We start from the raw sequence: 21080 nt of genomic DNA on the forward strand, positions 1-21080 counted from the left end.
TGATTTATCATACTGACTGCTGCTTTATTATTGTCCTTTACATGTTTAATTGAAAGTGACAAATTATGGCGTTGATTTTTTTTTATTTTGAGTCTTTGAAAAAGGCCTCTGACCGCAACGATAAACATAAGCATTGTCTTTTAATTAACTCCATTATTATTTCTCTTCAAGATGTAAGCAAAAATAAATCCGTATTTAATAAAGCGCACCAATGGTTAAGCGTCTCCGTGAAGGGTTATAATATATAAGCCAGGGATGGTTTATAAATATAACATAGCATAGAGGATGATAGAACAGATTGTTACCCCGGGAAAACATTGTATACCGAGTCCATGCCAAGATTGACAATATATTTTTTGAAGAGTAACAATCTGCTCTATTACCCTCTCAACTATGTGTTAATAATTTATAATTAAACTGAATTATCTGTTAATATTGTCTTTTAAATTTAAATTTAAGATAATAAACCTTCCGTAAAAGATCAAGCGTCTCTGTGAAGGGTAACATTATGTAAGTCATGGAATAGATGAATTTCTCAAATTGTGTTAAAATATACATTCAAATCAATTATTTTGTATTTTAAAAACGCAAACAAACACAGTTTGCCCTATCATCTTTTATTTTTACAATAATAATACTCGCGTATGACAGCGAAAATGAACTATCTGGATTCGCTTTTTGTATACACTGGTGTTCGTTTATTTCAAAAAAAATATTGACTAGTATCAAACTAAGGAACATAATATCATTCTTGTTGTCATTTTCAATAATTCAACATACAGAGATACACTATGCATATCACACAAAGTTTTGCGAATGTTTAACAATCACCTTATGATAAAAATAAGAAACATCTTTCAACAACTATTTTCTAGAATCTTGCTATCTCCTATAATTATAACTGGAGATAATTTTTTTAACTGTCAAGAGTTTATCGGTATTTATAATTTCTGATCTTCTGATAGCATAATCTACAACAATAAATATAAATATTATGATATTTTCTTTTTCTTCGTGAACATGGTTAAATACAATTCATGTAATTGCATAGATTCTTAAACAGTGAGAAATACAAATCTTCTGATTTGAACAGATATAATAAATACCTTTTTAAATGACTGTAAACGTGAACATTTTCGCGATTTCAATACATGAACTTTCGCGCTGACGTTAAATTCGCAAATCAACGATTTGATCACCCTGCATATAATAATTGTTAATTTCTACAAATTACTTGCGCAAGAGATATTTTCTCGGATGTTATGTGATCGCAAAGTAGGCAAACAAAAAAATGAATGAATAAATAAATAAAAACACCGTGCAAAATTTCAGTGATTAACATTAAATTTAAAACAACTAAAAAATCTAAGTCGTAAAATAATTTGAAATCAACTTCGTATTATTATTTCAGAAAAACAGACAAAATCAACGTAGACTTAGTCTACGAGTTCTATTTAAATAATGGTATAACTACCCTTATATCATGTTTATTAAATATACCACATAATATACCTTATTATAGTAAGAAAAACAATCCCTATGGAGGACGTCAGTAGTATAATTTTGACTATAACCATTTCATCTAAAATTAAAAGAATAAGTTATGTAAATAAAAGGATTTTGTGATACAAAAAATGTTAACAATTTAATTATGTTTTACCTATCTTATAAAAGAATAATATCATATGCTTTTTTGCAAATGCATTGAAAACGTCTATCAACGAGGGTACAATGTATGTCAAATACGATTTGTATTCTAAGATGGAATGACGGAGTGATAGCACTAACCAAAAAATGACTAGGGATAATCAAATCTTTGAATGTTACTCTTACTTGTATGTTAAGTCAAGGATTTCGTTACAACAAATTACTTAAAACCTTAACTCAATTCTTGCATAGATACTAAGATTTGGTTTGGACGTTTGGCTATACCTGTAGAAAACGTATGACAAACAGGATAGGCCAAAAGTCATCCTAGTTTTTACGATGATGTTGTTTATCGAGTCCGTAAATTAAGATACGAAATTGATCCTTTAGATAAACTCATTCTAAAAGGTTACCAATGTAATACTGTAATTATATCTTTGAATATTGTTTTTATCGGTATAAAGTTCGATTTTGTAATCAATAAATCAAGGCTCAAAACATTATTGCTATACACCTATAAACATTGATGGTCCTACAATCTGTGGATACCAATATTTTAGTGTTACACAATATCATGTGTTTTTATGACTATTAACGACGTCTTTACACTAAATGCATTGGATGGTGAATGTGTACTCATTTATATTTTTGTCTTACTAGATATATGATATTTTAAATTAGTTGTTGAATTAGCTTTCAGTAACTGTAAGTACTCTCAGATCTCTACTTTGTGTCTTTAGTGTTTTTGTTTTTTGTTTTTATGCTTTGTATCGATCTGAAGAGTTTGTTTTTATGTTGTCTTGTTACACCATTGTCCCAGGTTATGGGGAGAGTTGGTCGCCCGTAAACATGTTTAACCCCGCCACATTATGTATGCGTCATCCCAAGCCAGGAGCCTGTTATTCAGTGGTTGCTGTTTCTCGCTGTAAATCATACTTGCTTTGTACAAAAAAAGGCCGTCAGTTTTCGCATTTGAATTGTTTAAAATTTGTCATTTCGGTGCCTCTTATAGCTTGTAATGCGGTATGGGAATAGCTTATCATTGAGAGCCGTACGGTGACATATAGTTGCTAACGTCTATGTTATTTGGTCTCTGTGGAGAGTTGACTCTTTGGCAATCATACCACATCTTCTTGTTTTATATTGTAGTAAAAGTTTATTCATATCCTTTTTAATATCAATTTACATACGTTTGGTTTCGTTTTCATACGTACATGTGAAAAGTAAAATCGCAAGAATACTGAACTCCGAGGAAAATTCAAAAAGAAAAGTCCTTAATCAAATGGCAAAATCAAAAGCTCAAACACATCGAACGAATGGATAACAACTGTCATATTCCTGACTTGGTACAGGCATTTTCTTATGTAGAAAATGGTGGATTAAACCTGGTTTTATAGCTAGCTAAACCTCTCACTTGTATGACAGTCGCATCAAATTCCATTATATTGACAACGATGCGTGAACAAAACAAACAGACACACATGGTGAAAGACACACATGGTGAAAACCCTACATTGAAAATTGTTTGTTTAGACATTTATGTAGTTCACATGTCTATTATGGAAAAATGAAAACATGCGTTTCCATCTTTAAAACATCCTAATTGTAATGGAAAGAAGACAGATTTTATGTTTATTACGCTAAATTGTACATATTGGACTCCAAATTCCGAAAATGTAGGAACTTGTTTGAAATAAATGTGCTTCATATGTATATATTGAACTAAAATGTGTGTCAGATAGGACAATCATAATAATATTTACTTTGTTTACAAACAATATTTTAAAACAATTACCATTTTTGTTAGTTTCTTTAAATCCTGATGAAAACTGTGAGGTTGAATTTTCTTTTACCGTTGAGTTTGGAACTAAAGCAACTGCTGCAGTTTTGTGACCTGACAAAAATATATTGAATCCAGATTATTATTGTAAATATTTTATTGGTTGAAATGAAATACATTGATTTCCGGGTAAATAAAATTCACATGAGAAATAAATCCTCTTATTTGACTCTGGCTTCACAACAGTGAATGTTGTGTTAAGAAGTTGTAAAGGACGTTTAATCATGAAATTTGATTTGAGAATAGTTGAAAAAGTTGCATTCTAGCGCAATTGTTTGAATGAAAAACACGCCAGTTTCATTTACTCTGTTCTAATTGCAAGTAGATGGCATTTTAATTTTATTAAACAATAACCAAAAACATAAATCAAATTCTTCTTCTATAATTTTGTTTTATACTTTTATTGTTGAAATCTAAAGTATACACCTTTAAACAAAAAAATAAAAGCGTATAATCATACAACCGAAACAAATAAATGGGAGCAATTCTGAACAATTCTTTTCTTGGTAATGGCTCCATTGTATATAGTCACTGTTAAACTCCTGGTTATTCTTTACGAAAACTGCAATACATTTCCGTCTTTCCTTATCTGAAATAGTGATGAAACATTTACATATTTTTTGTAATTAATGTTCTATTAGTTATAATTATTGCTCATATTTATTCATACATAACTTGTAGGCATGTTCAATTCTGATAATTCAATATTTTGTCAAACGCTATGTAAACCAGTAAAATACTCATGCCGTCATAAACGAATAGATATAAGAAGATGTGGTATTAGTGCCAATGAGACAACTCTCCATCCAAGTCAAAATTTATAAAAGTAAACCATTATAGGTCACAGTACGGTCTTCAACACGGAGCCTTGGCTCACACCGAACAGTAAGCTATAAAGGGCCCCAAAAAATTACTAGTGTAAAACCATTCAAACGGGAAAACCAACGGTCTAATCTATATAAAAAACGAGAAACGAGAAACACTTATGAACCACATCAACAAACGACAACTACTGAACATCAGATTCCTGACTAAGAATGCATATTTGTCTATTCAATGTATAAAAAAATGATATAGAACTTATCACGTTAAATACGTGGTATATAAACTAAGTTCATGAAACATTAGCACAATTAAATCGTAAAAATTATATAAAATTTACATGTAAATGAAATGAACAATCTATAAACTTTGTGAGTCCGAAGTGTTTTTGGGATTCACCTTCATCAGGAACGTTCAAATCCCCAAAAGTAGGAATGACAAGGATGTCAGTGTAGTTAAGAGCTATTATACCACAGTAGTCACAATCGATCCAGTGAAAGAAATGAATTGATACACAAATTAATACTGATTGTAAGCATGATTTTATATCACAATTAAGGGAGGAAAAATCGTTTAAAAATAGGGTACATACATTTTATACTGTTAATGCTTACTTGTAGCTGGATGTAATATTTGATATCTGAAATATCGTAGCCAGTGACCGGCTGATGAGTTTCTGACTGCATTTGGCAGCGTTGTTTTCCAATTTGTACAGTTATTGACAGCATTAATCCAATTTGTATGCAGACCAATATTTTCTGCAAAGAAAACATAAATCTAATATGAAAACGGCCGTTTTAGTGTGTTTAACGTCTTACACATTAATATGAATAACAACTTCTTGTAAAGCAATAATACTGCACTTATGAAAAAAGCACCTTTTTGTTCTAATGATAATTCTTGAAACGCGATCTCCAACTTTAATATAAGTCATAGGGCTGACATAACCTTTTTGCAAACTTTAAGTGCACATTCGTTAGAGTGGGTCAAGATATCATTTGAATCAGTTTCTTTTGGTTCTTAATTACCTTGATCTCTAGTTTATTTGGTTAGATCAGATGTGTTTTATGATTATAAGTATTATTATAAAAAAATAATAATAATGATGACATTCTGTAAATTCCAGAAACAATTATATAGCTGATGTGACCATATGCTTTGACAAACAAGACCAATGCCGAGTCTGAACCTGCGTTGCTGCATTTAATTGATTGAGGTAACATGTATACTAGTATTGAAGCAAAAGTGATCATTTCTTTTCATTGAAGTCAAGAAAACTTTTGACAAAAATATTCCTTGTACAATAAGTGTTGTTAAGTTTCAAACTATCGGAAAACAGGAAGTGGCTGCACGGCAGATGTAAAAATTACTAACCCGCTACAACTTGGCCCAATTAATTTTCAAATAAAATGCAACATATATGGTTGCACGTGCTCTCCGTGAAAACGTTTAAACAATGCATATAAAACAAGCGAGTCTTACGGATGTTCGCTACTCCTTTTTTTGACTTTTTGTCCGATATTCGGAATCCTCTTGTTTTATCCATGTAGTACCAATAAAACAACGTGGCTGCTAACCCCTACTTTTTCATAATTTTAATACATATAGTTTAAAAAGCCATTTTTGAAAATCTTATAAAATCCTTGTTATTTTTTTTAATAGTTATTGAAAGAAAATAGGTGTCAATCATAAATGTAGGAAAAATCTAGAGAGAATCACTTCCCACCAAATTTTCAACTGATTATATCTCAAAAACAAGGACACGGACCTACCATTTTTTTCTGCTTTTTATGAACAGTTATTTATATGATATTAATTTAAAACGTTCTTTTAAAAAGTATGTTATTTTGAAACAGAGGAGCGAACATTCTTAAATAATCCATGTTGTTAGGAAGAAAGACCGAATACACATTTTTTTTCACAGATCCCATGTATTCCTGTATACACTGAAACTCCCTACATACATGTATGTAATTTTGTCAAGTTGTTCTAAAACTGTTCGGCACTCATGGCATGTTATTAACCTTTGCAAAGCTGGTTCTTCAGTAAACAGGAATTATAAGGTTAGCATATTTAGTCAATTTTCCTTTCGGTTAAATAATTCACAGGATAGTTGTCTTGGAAATCATTACCATTTCCAACTTTATATTTGATAATAACAAAATCCGTTTTTTAATCTTACTCTTTTAACCCTTCTCTTTACAATGTATACACACAACATCGCAATACCGGTCAAATATACTTTTTAAAAGTGATGTATCTTAAGTAAGACTATCATTATGATATGACCATATACCGCCATGATTGAATCAAAATCTGCATTAACGAATGAGAAATATATAATTAAAAAGGGCAAGACATATAAAGTTATATACAAGAATATATATATTAAAAATATCTAACTACATATAAGACCAAATAGCAGTTTAAATTTTTATATTTAAAAACATGTTTAGCCGTATTGTTTAGAAACTATTTATTAGATGGAGCTCGTCCTTTGGTTTCATAATCGTAGAGATGAATAAAAAATGATTTATAGAAACTTACCTATTCCATCACAGTTGAAGCCACGAAATTCAGTGTAGCAGTTATCATCGTAGTTGTAGCCATTTTTTGTAGCAACACAATGGTATGAGTAATAAAACATGCTTCGTCTTGAAACTTTTACCTCTTAACATGGAAATTGAATAAAATAGACACTTTTTACATTGGTTTATTACAAGGGTTTTATTTCAATTTAACGACTTTTACGTACTTGATTAGTTGACAAGTGACTAAGAGCATGTTAGATATCGGTACAACAAATAAACTTTGAGAGATATATTTATCTACGTTACAATTTTCATACTGGAACACATTTTCAAAAATCATAAATGACTGTCAGAAGAAAAAAAAAAATTTTTTGTGTGGTAAAAAATGAAATTTATTATGCACAAATGGGCAAATAAACGATGATCGGAAGTTGTTTTACTTAACTAAAAGGTTCTAAACTTAAGGTAAATTTTCATATTTAGTATGATATTTCATTTTTGAGTACGAAGTGAATGATATGTATGAATATCTACCTGGCTTATATTTAAACAACGGAACTCCAAATCCTGATGAACAGAAAACCGAGTCCGTGCGACACGGCGATATACAGACAGTGGTATCAGTAACTGGATACATTCCAATGCTTGTAATACATAAACAGGTCGTTATCTAAAAAAAAGAACTATAATTTTTGATCGATGTCTTAACATACAAATTAACACTCGCCAAAATTGTTATCTTCAGTCGTATTATTATCAAGGACGTATTGAATATAAGTTTTAAAATGTCCGCCTGGAGTTTCCAAAAGAGAAATGTTTTACATGTTTATGGTTACTGCATATTCAGAAGAATATGGGTATCCTGTCGACGCGACGACCCTATTCTTATGTTGTTTTAATTGATTGGATCAATATTATTTTTCATTTAGTGAAAGACTGCAATTATCTAGACCTTGATTTACTACTTCAATTTATCATTATTCAATTTAATCTTAAACCATTAATTTACAGCTATAATACCAAGTTATGTATATCTTTTGTTTGTGATAAGTTTACAGGTACAATGTATGTATCCACATTTATGGTAGATCGATAATCAAATTCCATAAATCGATTGAAAAGATACAAATAAAGATAAAAATTAAAACGGAAGGAATTGCATCACCTCAAATAGGAGCGATACCGGGTGCAACAACAAGACAAGCGTCTCCTACTATGTATGCATTACCAGCCATGCGAATATACACTTAGTCAAAATGTCACAATCGGTAAATATACAATACATGTACATTGTCGGAAAATAATGAATAAATTTTATGTACGAGCTTTAGAAACTCAACGAAAAGCGAACCTCGCCGAGCTTTTCTCCTGTTTCGTAGCGAGTACAAATAAATATTTATATATTCCGACAATGTACATATATTGTTTTATCCTGTAATTTAAAAGTTTAAAAGCGGACCGCGAAATGAACTGCCACCAAAAAGGAATGTTCACATTTTTGTTTGCTCAATATGGAAGCGGAATAACAGGAGACTTTATTTGTACAAGTACAAAAGAAACAAATATTTATTTGTGTACCTATTATTTGTACAATAGTTGGCTGATTGCAGGATAAATATAAAGATCGCACGACTATTTTGGTATTTAAAGATCGAAGATTGCGAAAACAGACAGCTAGATTTACCAGTAGTTAAAAAGTTTAAAATAAGAACAATAAGTTTGATTTGACACCATACATACTTACATAGTAAACAAAATAATTCATGTTTGTACAATAAATCGCACATTTAAATATATCATTTTTAGCTGAAATAAAAATTCCTTCGCTATTTGAAAAGTATGTGGACAATCGATGTTCGTCTTCTTTTGGTATGTGAATGTCAATACAGCCTGTAAATATATTCAAATGTAAAATGAAACAGCACAATCTATTTTGCCTACATATCGATATACTCTGATGGAATACCGGCACGTGTTACGTATTTATTGCATTATCATGATTATTCTGCTTAAATGTATACACGTGCACATTAAAGGCTTTTCTGCGCACGCGCTTGTTTGACTCGTTTTGGACAATATTCAAATTTAACATCACTGTGAAAACACAACTAACCTGTCTTCCATTTCAAATATAGAAGTTAACAACCTGTCAGTAGCACTTTCATTTAGATGTATAAAACGTTGATCAAAAACTTTAAGAAGTCCTTATTTTGATTTTTTTGTAAAAACAAAAAAGGTTTTTGGTCGTGCAAAACTTATCGATTAATCACTAAAACGTCTTAAATATACAAAATATAGCAAACGTTAATTTGATATCGTGACTGAATTTTTGGTTCTTTTAATTGGAGTAAATAATTAAGTATTTGCAGGTTCTAACATATTTGAAAACGGCCACTAAAATTGACTCATTTTCGTTCAGTATCATTTTGAACAAATGGTGACATAAATCGTTAAAATATACATGAATAATAACAATTTATAAATGACACCGATTCCTTTATGTTGATTTTAAATATTCGTCGATTTGTGTTTTAAATCTTGTTAAAGTTTAACTTATAATGACCGTAAAAGAAAGCCCAGTCTGAAAACAACTGTTGTGCTGAAGTCCAAGCATAAAATCCATTATCTTCTTCATAATCATTGCTTTTAAATACCATTCTGAGCTGTGGAACTGAACAACTTCTTTTAGCTGCTTCCCAACTAACTGGAATTTACGAAAAAAACATCATATTATTATCAAACAACGCACAGTACACAAAGAAAGATGTGTGAAGGAGAAATAAACTAGAAAGCTAATGATTAGTCAAAGATATTATAAATTGTAAACAACAAAAGAGATATATTACAAAAAGACCAAAAGCGAGAAATAAAGAACGTTTAACTCACTTACGTTTTTTTTCTGGTCGAATTTTTGTGTGCGTTATTATGTCTTTCCATATTTCTGTATTCGAAAAAATATATTATCGGTGTTACTTGTAGATCGTAAGTCATAGAGACCTAGAGTCTTTTGATAACAAGTCTTTGGTCCATAGGCAGGACATTAAAGTCAATGTCAAAGGTCAACGGTCATGTTTATATTCTCAATTATGATCTGCTTTAATGTCATTGCAACTCCTCAGAAACAGTATAGTTACTGACATATGTTTTTGTCATATTGTAAGTTACGAAGCCAATACATTTTGATCCAAGTTCTCTGGTGACTATTTAAAGACGTTTTCTCCCCTTTGATATTAAAAAAGTTGTTTAGTAGGATCCTCTTCTAAACCATGCACATTAGAAAGTTTGTGGTCTTTTAATATGAGAACATTGAATTTTGACATTGGCACTGTGGTCAAGGCCAAGGATAATTGAACATTCTAGAGTTTGACCTTTGCTTGTTATTGATATTCAATTGGAACTAATAGATAGCTAAACAAAAACAAAATGTTTAAGATTTTTTGGCAGAGATTTTAAATCAATCCGATGACATGTATGGGAGTTATTGCGCTTTTGATACATAAACTTATAGTTAATTTGCTATAGCTTCATACTAGCTTCATACTGGTATATGATTAGGCTACGGTGTTTTTTGTTTTTTTTTTGTATTAGGTTAAGAGACACATGACATTAAAAAATATCAACCGAAACTGACATGGTGTTAACCAGTAGAAGAAACGAAATGATTTTTGAATTATTGTAATGTAAGTTATCAAATTTTCTCCCTAATTTGGTAAAATATATGGAAACCATATTTTTTAGAATCAGTGTAATATATTTTATCATTTATTAAACCTGAAATTACTGATTATGGCCATTATTTCATAAAAAATTTAATAGTTCATATATTTTTAGTGTAAGAAGAGTTTTCTACTTATGGCTTAAGAGACCACAATTACTATTTGCACCACTATTTTATAAAAAAAAAAATATCCATATCTTTATTCAAGTTGCTTTCTAATAAAATTAACAACAAGTGTGAATTTATCGGTGGAAAGATTTTCTGTTGTTCTCAGAACTAAAGGTTTTTGATTAATATTTATATATTTTTTTGCTAATGTAGACAAACAGAAGGAGTTTTACGCACTGTCAAATGAAATTTATCTGTTATATGTTTGTGTTCTCGTCCGAACTAAAGTATATTTTTAGTTTTTATTCACTATTCATCATGCTTTTTGTTTATTAAAACTATGGCGTTGTATTAAATATCTTAGATGTCTCTGTTGAATTTATTTAAAACTTACATACCATTAGCGTTTGTATTGAACAATATGTCATATTGTGATTTCTATGGATTAAGTAGATTAACTTCTGTGTTGGGTTGCTTTCTCACTAAAAGTTACCCTATTTTATGGTTTATTCATATGAAAGACGTAATTATGTCAGGTTTACATTAGTATAAACACTTGAAATGAAATGGGGAGGTTTATCAACATGTTTTAATATGTTTTTAAACAAATTTAATTTTTCCCTCTATTCATTATTAATTTCCTTCCTTTTTCCCTTTTGTATTTGCAGGAAGTACATGCTATAGATATGGAAAACAAATGAACATACTATGCGACAGGGCCTATTCAAATATAATGAGACAAATGTTTTAAACTGATCTATTTTATTATAAATGACGTTTAGACTATTCATTAAAATAAATGTTCTTTTTATTCAAATTATGAGCGTAGTTTTGCAGTTTTAATGTCGGACATTCATTGAGATATACTGTCATTTTTTCAAAAGAGCGAGAATATATCAATGTGGCAACCACCAAAAATCATAAATCCTATAAAAAACTGACAACACAATCATTGCTAAAAAGAAAAATTAACAAAAAAGACAAAAAGCAATAATAGCTCTGATCCCTTATTTGGTTTGGTTATACTTTTTAGTCATACATTAAATCCATTTATTGCAGTGAAATTTGTACCGTTAATAGACCGGTGGACGGACGTTTTGCTTTCAAGGAGACATCGTATCATAATCTGTAATGGAATGAAAATACGGTTTTTGTTTTATGGCACAGAAAAGTCTGTTTGAATAAAGCCTTTGCTGATACATATTTCGATATATTTCACAATTCAAACTATTCATGAAATGTCCAATTTTAGTAAAAAATCATAATGACATCGCAAGTGACATTTCAGCAGTAAAAAGTCCAGATTATATTAAACTGATATAAGAAGATGTGGCATGAGTGCCAATGAGACAACTCTCCATCCAAGTCAAAATTTATAAAAGTAAACCATTATAGGTCACAGTACGGTCTTCAACACGGAGCCTTGGCTCACTTCGAACAGTAAGCTATAAAAGGCCCCAAAAATTAATAGTGTAAAACCATTCAAACGGGAAAACCAACGGTCTAATCTATATAAAAAACGAGAAACGAGAAACACTTATGAACCACATCAACAAACGACAACTACTGAACATCAGATTCCTGACTTAGGACAGGTGCAGTTCACATAATTTTGAAAGGTTTATTAATAAATAAGTTCATCATTTCTGCAATTTCAGGGGCCAAATAAGGTTCTTATCATACCTCCTCCTTTGCTGCTATGAATCTTAGAATATAATTTCAAATTAAGGAATGTATATCACGCATTCACAGCTCTGTTTCATTGTTCGAATTTTGCTATACTTTTGTATTAGTTCAAATACATAGCCTTCGAGCTAAACTGAAGAGATATTAATTGTCAAAATGCGCATCTGGAAAAGTCAAATGAATACATGTAATGATATAACAAAACATTACATAGAAAATTAAAGATTGAGAAACAAGATCCCTCTGAAAACCGAGGTTGCTTCTGAAGGGTCAACAGTTCCTGCTCAGCTAGTGACACCCATCATGTTACTCATAATAAAAAACGTTTTTTAGTTACATCAAAAGACTGTGCATCAAAAAATAATAACACTACCATTAAGACATCAGTAATTCATAAAGCATCTATACAAAAAATTCTGTAACCCTAAATATGACCGAAGGTGGTTGTTCAGGGAAAATTACAAACAAAATTGTTACTGGTAAAACAACACAGACATTTTAAAATAATATATGACAAGATACAATACTGAAAACTTAAACAAAGGATCCTCCGGAAAGGAGTACAGTTCCTACTTCATAGTGGCACCCATCGTGCTGTTCATGCCGGTTAAATTCCAACTGTGTTCACATTCTATAATGTCAAAATTGAAGACGTTGTAAAAATAAGGAGATAAGGTATGATTGCCAATGAGGCAACTATCCACCAAAGTTCAAATAAAGTGGATGTAAGAAATTATAAGCAACCGTACTGTTTTCAACAATGAGAAAAACCAATACCGTATAGTCGGCTATAAAAGGCCCGACATGAAAAATATGAAACAATTCAATTGAGAAAACTAACGGCCTAATTTATAACAAAACAATTAACGAAAAACAAATATGACAGACATGAACCAACGACAACCACTGAACTAAATGTTCTTGCCTTGGGACAGGCACACAAAGAATGTGGCGGGGTTAAACATGTTTGTGAGCGCTCAACCTTCCCCCTAACCTGGGACAGTGATGTAACAGCACAAAATAAGAACAAACTATAAAAATCAGTTGAAAAAGGCTTAACTCATCAGATCGATACAAAGCAGAAAAAAAATCAAACATAAACATCGACCGGACGTGGCAGGATATTTATCCATCCCTCATCCCTAACAACAAAAAGGACACTAAGTACAGATCTGAGAGTACTAGCAATTACTGACAATAACAACTGATAAAAAAAATCATGTATCTAAGACTAAAATATCAATCAGTACACATCCAACATCCAATGAATTTAGTGTAAAGACATCATTAACAGTCAGAGAAAAACATTTTGGTTACAAGAACAGCAAAGGCGTAGTCATCTGTGAACATATACCATTTGCAACCACTGATGCTAAAGCCTCCTTTTAAGCAGTGACCATCTATCAAGAAAATCTTGATAGGAAACGCATTGTAGGCTGATAGCTGATATAAGTTTGTTATAAATATGTTTTGTAAAATGCAAATAAACAATATGAAAATCAAGTTCAGCTTAATGCTTACCTTCAGTTTGATTAAGATATTCTTTTGCACAAGCAAAAACGATCAAGTAAGTTAAATGTAAAGCAGAACGCATTATTTGTTATTGTGAAATGCAATTTTCACAGTTGCTATATAAAGTTATACAAATGTACACATTATATTCTTTCTCATATATATATATGAGACTTTTATATATATATATATACATATATATATGCGTATCTGACAAGGAAACAAATTCATATGAAACCATGGCAACATATTCAATTAAGTGAATTTATTTAATTATTTTATTTCAATTAATATTTCTTGCGTAATGCTGCTAAAAATAAATTTGTATTCGTATTAACAAAATTAATGTCAAGGAACTCTTATATTTTCATCATAGGCATATTTCGAACGAATTAATAAGGATGACTTGTTTTGAAAAAAAAATATTTACAGCAGGTGTTCCGTTTTCCATAGCATATGGCCATTTATCTATTTAGCTAATGTAATACGTATCGGATACTGTAAGTCTGGAAGGCTCTTATTCAAATTATCAAAAAACCTGTTTTTTCAAAGCATAGTCTTTGTAATTGTAATAATACACATAGGGGAAAATGTAAACACGTAAGTTGTTGATGTTTCAACTCAAGAAATTATAATGTCAAACCCCTTTTCCCCTCACTATTCTGTAAACTGCACCCAGGTCCTCATATAACTCAGAAAGATTTCTAGAAATTGTTCTCTCACAAAATTAATTATATATATCTGAATGGTCAAAATCGAAGAAGGCTCGTGAGTGGAAAATCGGCATATGTTTTATTGATTTTGTTTAGGTAGGATTAAATAAATTTGATGGATCTAACAGTGTCGATTTCACGGACTTCGGCATTGTTTAAATTTTCGAGAAGTACAACAACAGAAATACTATAAGTTGACCTATTGTTCTATTGAATTTTAACACGAATATTGGAATTATTTGTGGAAGTATGATTCCACAAGGAAATATTTAAAAAGTGATATTCTCACTTCCGGGTGTTTATTATACATTAGTATTAAAACAAACTTGTATAAAAAATTGTCTTCAATTCATTTTGCTTTGACTTAATTGACCTATTGGTAAAAGATATGATAATTACAATATTTTAAATATTTTGCTTTGGGTGATGGATAGGGTCAAAAAGCCTGTGATTAGTACTATCGGTAACTTTGTCAACAAATCTGAACTTTGTAGAGTTAGTTTTCATAAAGTAAGTATTTTTGGCAATTTCAAATATCTATTTGAGCTTAGATTTTGGTATGTCAAACAGTTTAATAATAAAAGACAAGTCATCGACCGCAGTTGGTGTAAATTAGAGATTCAGAGAATCATATTGAGGCGTACAAAAGTTGAAACAATTTCGCCTTCAAGTTGACAAAACACAATCAACACACAATTGCAATTCATATGTGCATTCATAAGTAATTGTTGTCCATAACTCTTAAATACATTTTCTTTTTGTACGTAGTTATATGTACTCAAGAGAGGTAATTTGTTGAATAATGATATTTCTTTTGTTGAATGATGAATTGTCTCGATAACATTGACTTCAATAGAAAAAAATGGAATGTCAAGGTGGTTGAAATGTTTATAGAGAAATTAATTGCAGCTTGGGATAATTAACATTACGTCGGTGATAATGCATTCTCTCATGTTGTCTTTGTAGTGTTTCACCGATATAGACCAGTCCATAAAGGAAATATGTATTCATTGGTAAAGTTATTTTCCGAGAATGTGACCTACCGAATTAGACTTATCACCGGGTTTGTATTTACTAATTTTATTTACTTAAGAAACACGACGGGTTCCCCATGTGGAGCAGGATATGCTTACCCTTTCGGAGAACCTGAGATCACCCCGGTTTTTGGTGGGGTTCCTGTTGCTCAGTCTTTAGTTTTTTATGTTATGTTTTATGTACTGTTGTTTGTCTTTTGTTTTTTTTTGTTTTTTTTTTGCCATAGCGTTATCAGTTTATTTTTGACTTATAAGTTTTAAATGCCCCTTTTATATCTTTCGCCTCTCATTTACTCTGACAAGATGAATCGTTATTGAGAATTTCATATTTTTTATAATATAATTTATACATAGAAATGGACAGTACAGGTTCAAATGTAAACTCAATTTTTAAATTTTGTAGCATGATGAGGATTTTAGAAGTTATTTCCCTTACGAGATGATCAACGAAACATAAATATAAGTTGGAGTCTTTTGTCTTTCACAACACCCAACTAGTTGCCCAAGTAATCTTGGTATTTGAATAATTTAACAAATTAATACATTTTGCAACTGAATGTTATAAACTAGTGTTTATTTTAAAAGTAAGGCTGTAATTCAATCAGGTTAAGTTGACAGATTTTGGTTGTATAGCCACAAATGTTTATGTACTTTTCTTTCATAACTGTTACTCCCGTATTTATCTAGTTGATGACTGTTGTCTCAGAAACACAGGAAATTTTACACTATTGGCTATTTTACGGTGTTTAAGAAAAATTAAAACAAGGTCGATTATTTTTAAGGCGAAATATAAATAAAAGTAATATATGTTTATTTGAGTTGTTGAATTTAGCAAAAACAATACTACTAATAATAGAAACAAATACAATTACTTTCATCTTTTTAATATATACAAATATTTCAAGCTTCTGTTTCCTCCGTTTGAGCATTTATGATGTCCTGCTTGTAAACTTCGCCCATATGAACGATGTTACGATGCAGTTCCAAAGGCTCAGTATAGCTGACACGAACCGTTGTATTTTCATTTTGAGGTACTCCATTATTCCTTTCACTATTTCCATTTGTTTTAACCATTGAAGTTGTTTTGATGTGATTTCTTCGAAATGTCTAGTTGGTTGATTGACACACTTGTAAATTTCTGCGCTTTCTGAATTAAATGAATAAAGATTAATTATGCATTGTATTGCGTGCTTTTTTGAATGTGGTAGATGCCATGTAGATAACTGCTTAATATGTTATTATAATGAGTATTGAGCCTTTATAAAAAAACAAACATTTTATAACTTTTGTCTAAAGGAGGAAGTCTGAATATTAGAAATCACAGTTTAACGAAAATATTATCAAACAAGAAAAAGACAACGACAACATAATAAAAAAACAACAAATGTATTAAGATTAAACAACATACTACAGAACATTTACTTTTTCCTACTTTTTAAAGTTTTTAATAAATAAAGTAACACTTGTTCAATTATGATCTCTATGCGTTAGTCATTTTCTACTAATTTTTATTAATTCAAAAATTGCAATGAATGACAAAACATCTTCAAGACTGAAGGAACACAAAAATAAACTGCAGCTGTTTAAAAGAAATATGATAATTAATAATTAAAACAATAATGTGTCCATAGTACACGGATGCCCATTTGTTTGTTTTCTGCTTTATGTCACAGTGGCAAATGTTTCAAATAAAGTGGCAGTCATTTCATAGCAAAACTATACCTTATCCGAACGACTGCTGAAAAATTCAATATATCTTTAGTTACATATCAGAGCGCACTGGTTACCAAAAGATGGGTAGTATAAAAACAGGTACTTCTGATCTGAGCAACAGGGAAAATATGCCCTATCATATTTTTATATTCATTTTATTATTCATGACAAACTTTCATCAAGGGTTCTACAGTGATCCCAAGGCGTGGAGCTTTCATTTGATACCAACATTACCCATTTGTTTTTACTTTTTGACAAAGTAACAGCTATGCGTAGGAACTATTTTGTTGAAAATATGTACTACTTTCTTGTATGTTCTTTGTGACCGGGCCCGATTAAATGGTTCTGTGTCTTCTATGTGTCAAGCGAAAAATTCACGAATTACACACAAACTATCAATGTTGGCAAATTAGCGCAAATTACTTGCACGCTCTTCGTAGGTCTTACTAATTTTCTGGAGAAAATGATAAGCGAAAACTTAAAGAAGAGGGGGAAAAATCTCCTTCTTTCGTGATTATATGTTTTCATATCAACAATATTCATACTCTTTTTGAAATGGTTTTGTGACTCTAAATAGAGCCGTTTTTGATATGCAATTGTCTATGTTCTGTAATATTCTGTCTGAGTGTAATCACTTTAACTTCTCCTTCACCAGTGGTAACATTTGATTCTTCCTCTTACACTGCAGTATAGACGAATTTGTCATATCCTCTCACTGCTTTTTCATTAGGCGATTAATTGAGTTGTCTTCCTCTCTGCATGGTCAACTAAGTGGATTGTCTCTCCACAGTTCCGTTACATCTGGTACCATACTGACGTCAACTTCGACTTACGTCTTGTTTTTCCCGTTACGGAATGGTTATGTCAGTGTAATTCTGACTTCGACTAAAACAGACTTTAGCAGTTTTAATATTTTATCTTATTCTTCGTCTGTTGCCGATACCATTCTGTGATATAAAATGTTCATCTACTCGGATTGACGGCATTGTGCAACACTGTAACTCGCCTATTTAACGCAGGCCAGTTTTAGAGAAAGTCCCGCGCTAAAATTCTAAGTTTCTTTGCTAATACACTTCACTATAATGCGGTCATATTTAAAACACCACCCCTTGCTGACAATCTAATACAGTAAAAACAGCGAATTTCATACCGTTCAGTTATGTGTTGTTGGGTTGCTGTTTTATTGATGCATACCTTACATTTTCTTTTATTCATATAAATGTTTTATGTGTCAAAAAGTTGTTATCTGTTTACTAAACATTGAAAATATTATCGTATTTTATAGCTGATGTTTATTATTAAAAAAATACTCTATATCACGGCACCCCCGTTTTCTTAAAACATTAATTGAAAAATTTAACACAATGCGAAAAAAGTCAAACAAAAACACAAAAAAATCGTTTTCCATACATTATACGTAACAAAACAAGCAACTTCTTTCAAAGGTAAACATACGATGTATATGTTTTGAAAACCTTGTATAGTACACAATTTGTCAAATTTCCTCAGAGAAGGTATTGGCAAAAATCTGGATCGTTATATACGTATTATATACGTTTGTAGGGTTTTGGGCATTTGTCGTCTCTTTTGAAGTTGTGATCTGCATATAATAAAATTAAATAGTCCAAAAAAAAATTAAACAACGATTCAATGATGAATTGAGTCTTTATCATGGTTTTTGCCTGAATACGAACACAAATTTTGCAAATTTCCGTATTACTATACCTTTTTCATGAAACAATTTTTACATATAACTTTGCATTGCAAAATCTATAATCTAACCGCAGTCTAGTAAATATTGTCTAGCCTGTTGGGAACTTAGCCTTCATTTGAACTGAGTGAAACCCGAACGTTCGTTGAGGCGTCGGGATGAATTCTTAGATGCAACTATTCCCTTTTCTCTCCTAGTAAAGTTGTAATATAAAAAGGGGGATGGTTGAGATAAAACAAAAACAAAAAATTACCCCAGTTACATTATTCTAAACGTGTATGTGTGTCCCACGTCAGGAAGGTTTCGTTTATTGGTTGTATGTCATATCGAAATGTACCCCCCCCCCCTTTTCCACCTTCCCACCTTTATTTAGAGATATGAGTGTTAATAGCAGTTCTTTGATTGTTTCTGTTGAATTTATATATATATCTTTCATGGAATCGAGACAATTGAGAACGAGACATATTGTATGGTCATCGGTCTTTTGTCGAAGACTATATTTCTGCATCAAGATGTTTATTTTTGTTATCGGTCGTTGGGCTGCTGTCCCATTGACGTATAACCCACATCTGATTCTCTCTCTATTTCACACCTCATTATCCGTGTACACTGCTGGCAGAAAAAAAATAATATACAAATCTGATAGCACTTATAAGACATATTGTTAGGACATTCTTTCTTTTGTTGAAGACGAAACGTCTCCCTCTAGATGTCTTTCGGTTATTTCTGTAGTTGGGTTGCTGTCTCATTGACGTATACATCACTTCTCCTTTTATTCAAGCAGCACTTGATTTTGCGTGTGCACTGATTACTGAATTTTCTTTTTTTGTTTTGTTTCAAAGATAGCGGATTAATTTGTTTGTTTTCTGCTTTATGTCACAGTGGCAAATATTTCAAATAAAGTGGCAGTCATTTCATAGCAAAACTATACCTTATCCGAACGACTTGACTGCTGAAAAATTCAATATATCTTTAGTTGCATATCAGAGCGCACTGGTTACCGAAAGTTGGGTAGTATAAAAACAGGTACTTCTGATCTGAGCAACAGAGAAAATATGCCCTATCATAATTTCATATATTTATTTTATTATTCATGACAAACTTTCATCAAGGGTTCTACAGTGATCCCAAGACGTGGAGCTTTCATTTGATACCAACATTACCCTTTTGTTTTTATTTTTGACAAAGTTACAGCTATGCGTAGGAACTATTTTGTTTAAAATATGTACTACTTTCTTGTATGTTCTTTGTGACCGGGCCCGATTAAGTGGTTCTGTGCCTTCTATGTGTCAAGCGAAAAATTAACGAATTACACACAAACTATCAACGTTGGCAAATTAGCGCAAAATACTTGCACGCTCTTCGTAGGTCTTACTAATTTTCTGGAGAAAATGATAAGCGAAAACTTAAAGAAGAGTGGAAAAAAATCTCCTTCTTTTGTGATTATATCTTTTGATATAAACAATATTCATACTCTTTTTGAAATGGTTTTGTCACTCTAAATAGAGCCGTTTTTGATATGCAATTGTCTATGTTCTGTAATATTCTGTCTGGGTGTAATAACTTTAACTTCTCCTTCACCAGTGGTAACATTTGATTCTTCCTCTTACACTGCAGTATAGACCAATTTGTCATATCCTCTCACTGCTTTTTCATTAGGCGATTAATTGAGTTGTCTTCCTCTCTGCATGGTCAACTAAGTGGATTGTCTCTCCACAGTTCCATTACATCTGGTACCATACTGACGTCAACCTCGACTTACGACTTGTTTTTCCCGTTACGGGATGGTTATGTCAGTGTAATTCTGACTTCGACTAAAACAGACTTTAGCAGTTTTAATATTTTATCTTATTCTTCGTCTGTTGCCGATACCATTCTGTGATATAAAATGTTCATCTACTCGGATTGACGGCATTGTGCAACACTGTAACTCGCCTATTTAACGCAGGCCAGTTTTAGAGAAAGTCCCGCGCTAAAATTCTAAGTTTCTTTGCTAATACACTTCACTATAATGCGGTCATATTTAAAACACCACCCCTTGCTGA

General features: G+C 31.3%; 1 protein-coding gene across 2 annotated transcripts; it reads right to left on the reverse strand.

Moving 5' to 3' along the window:
• Positions 1–596: 596 nt before the first annotated feature.
• LOC127707782 (uncharacterized) lies at positions 597–14006 on the reverse strand. Of its 2 annotated transcripts, none has more exons than XM_052212545.1 (10): positions 13874–14006; positions 9404–9544; positions 8585–8730; positions 7375–7510; positions 6857–6979; positions 4924–5067; positions 3951–4076; positions 3443–3541; positions 1513–1582; positions 597–971 (listed from the first exon to the last, which is right to left on the reverse strand). In XM_052212545.1, the coding sequence occupies exons 1-10, from the start codon at positions 13944–13946 to the stop codon at positions 932–934; spliced, it is 1098 nt and encodes a 365-aa protein (XP_052068505.1). In that variant the 5' UTR covers positions 13947–14006; the 3' UTR covers positions 597–931. The 2 variants fall into 2 exon arrangements, with proteins under 2 accessions (XP_052068505.1, XP_052068504.1); XM_052212544.1 differs by having other exon boundaries at positions 3948–4076.
• Between the last annotated feature and the right edge of the window lie 7074 nt (positions 14007–21080).

Source organism: Mytilus californianus, unplaced genomic scaffold, assembly GCF_021869535.1.
Source record: "Mytilus californianus isolate M0D057914Y unplaced genomic scaffold, xbMytCali1.0.p SCAF_7, whole genome shotgun sequence".
Taxonomy (NCBI): Eukaryota; Metazoa; Mollusca; class Bivalvia; order Mytilida; family Mytilidae; genus Mytilus; species Mytilus californianus.

Bases quoted from the DNA above. Each gene is read 5' to 3' on its own strand.
- LOC127707782 (XM_052212544.1), bottom strand. From the start codon at position 13,946: ATGCGTTCTGCTTTACATTTAACTTACTTGATCGTTTTTGCTTGTGCA. The intron at 8,731-9,403 runs GTCATTATAAGT...ATATATTTACAG, and splicing joins AGACTGGGCTTTCTTTTACG to GCTGTATTGACATTCACATA. The intron at 972-1,512 runs GTATATTATGTG...TTATTGTTGTAG, and splicing joins GTTTTTCTTACTATAATAAG to ATTATGCTATCAGAAGATCA.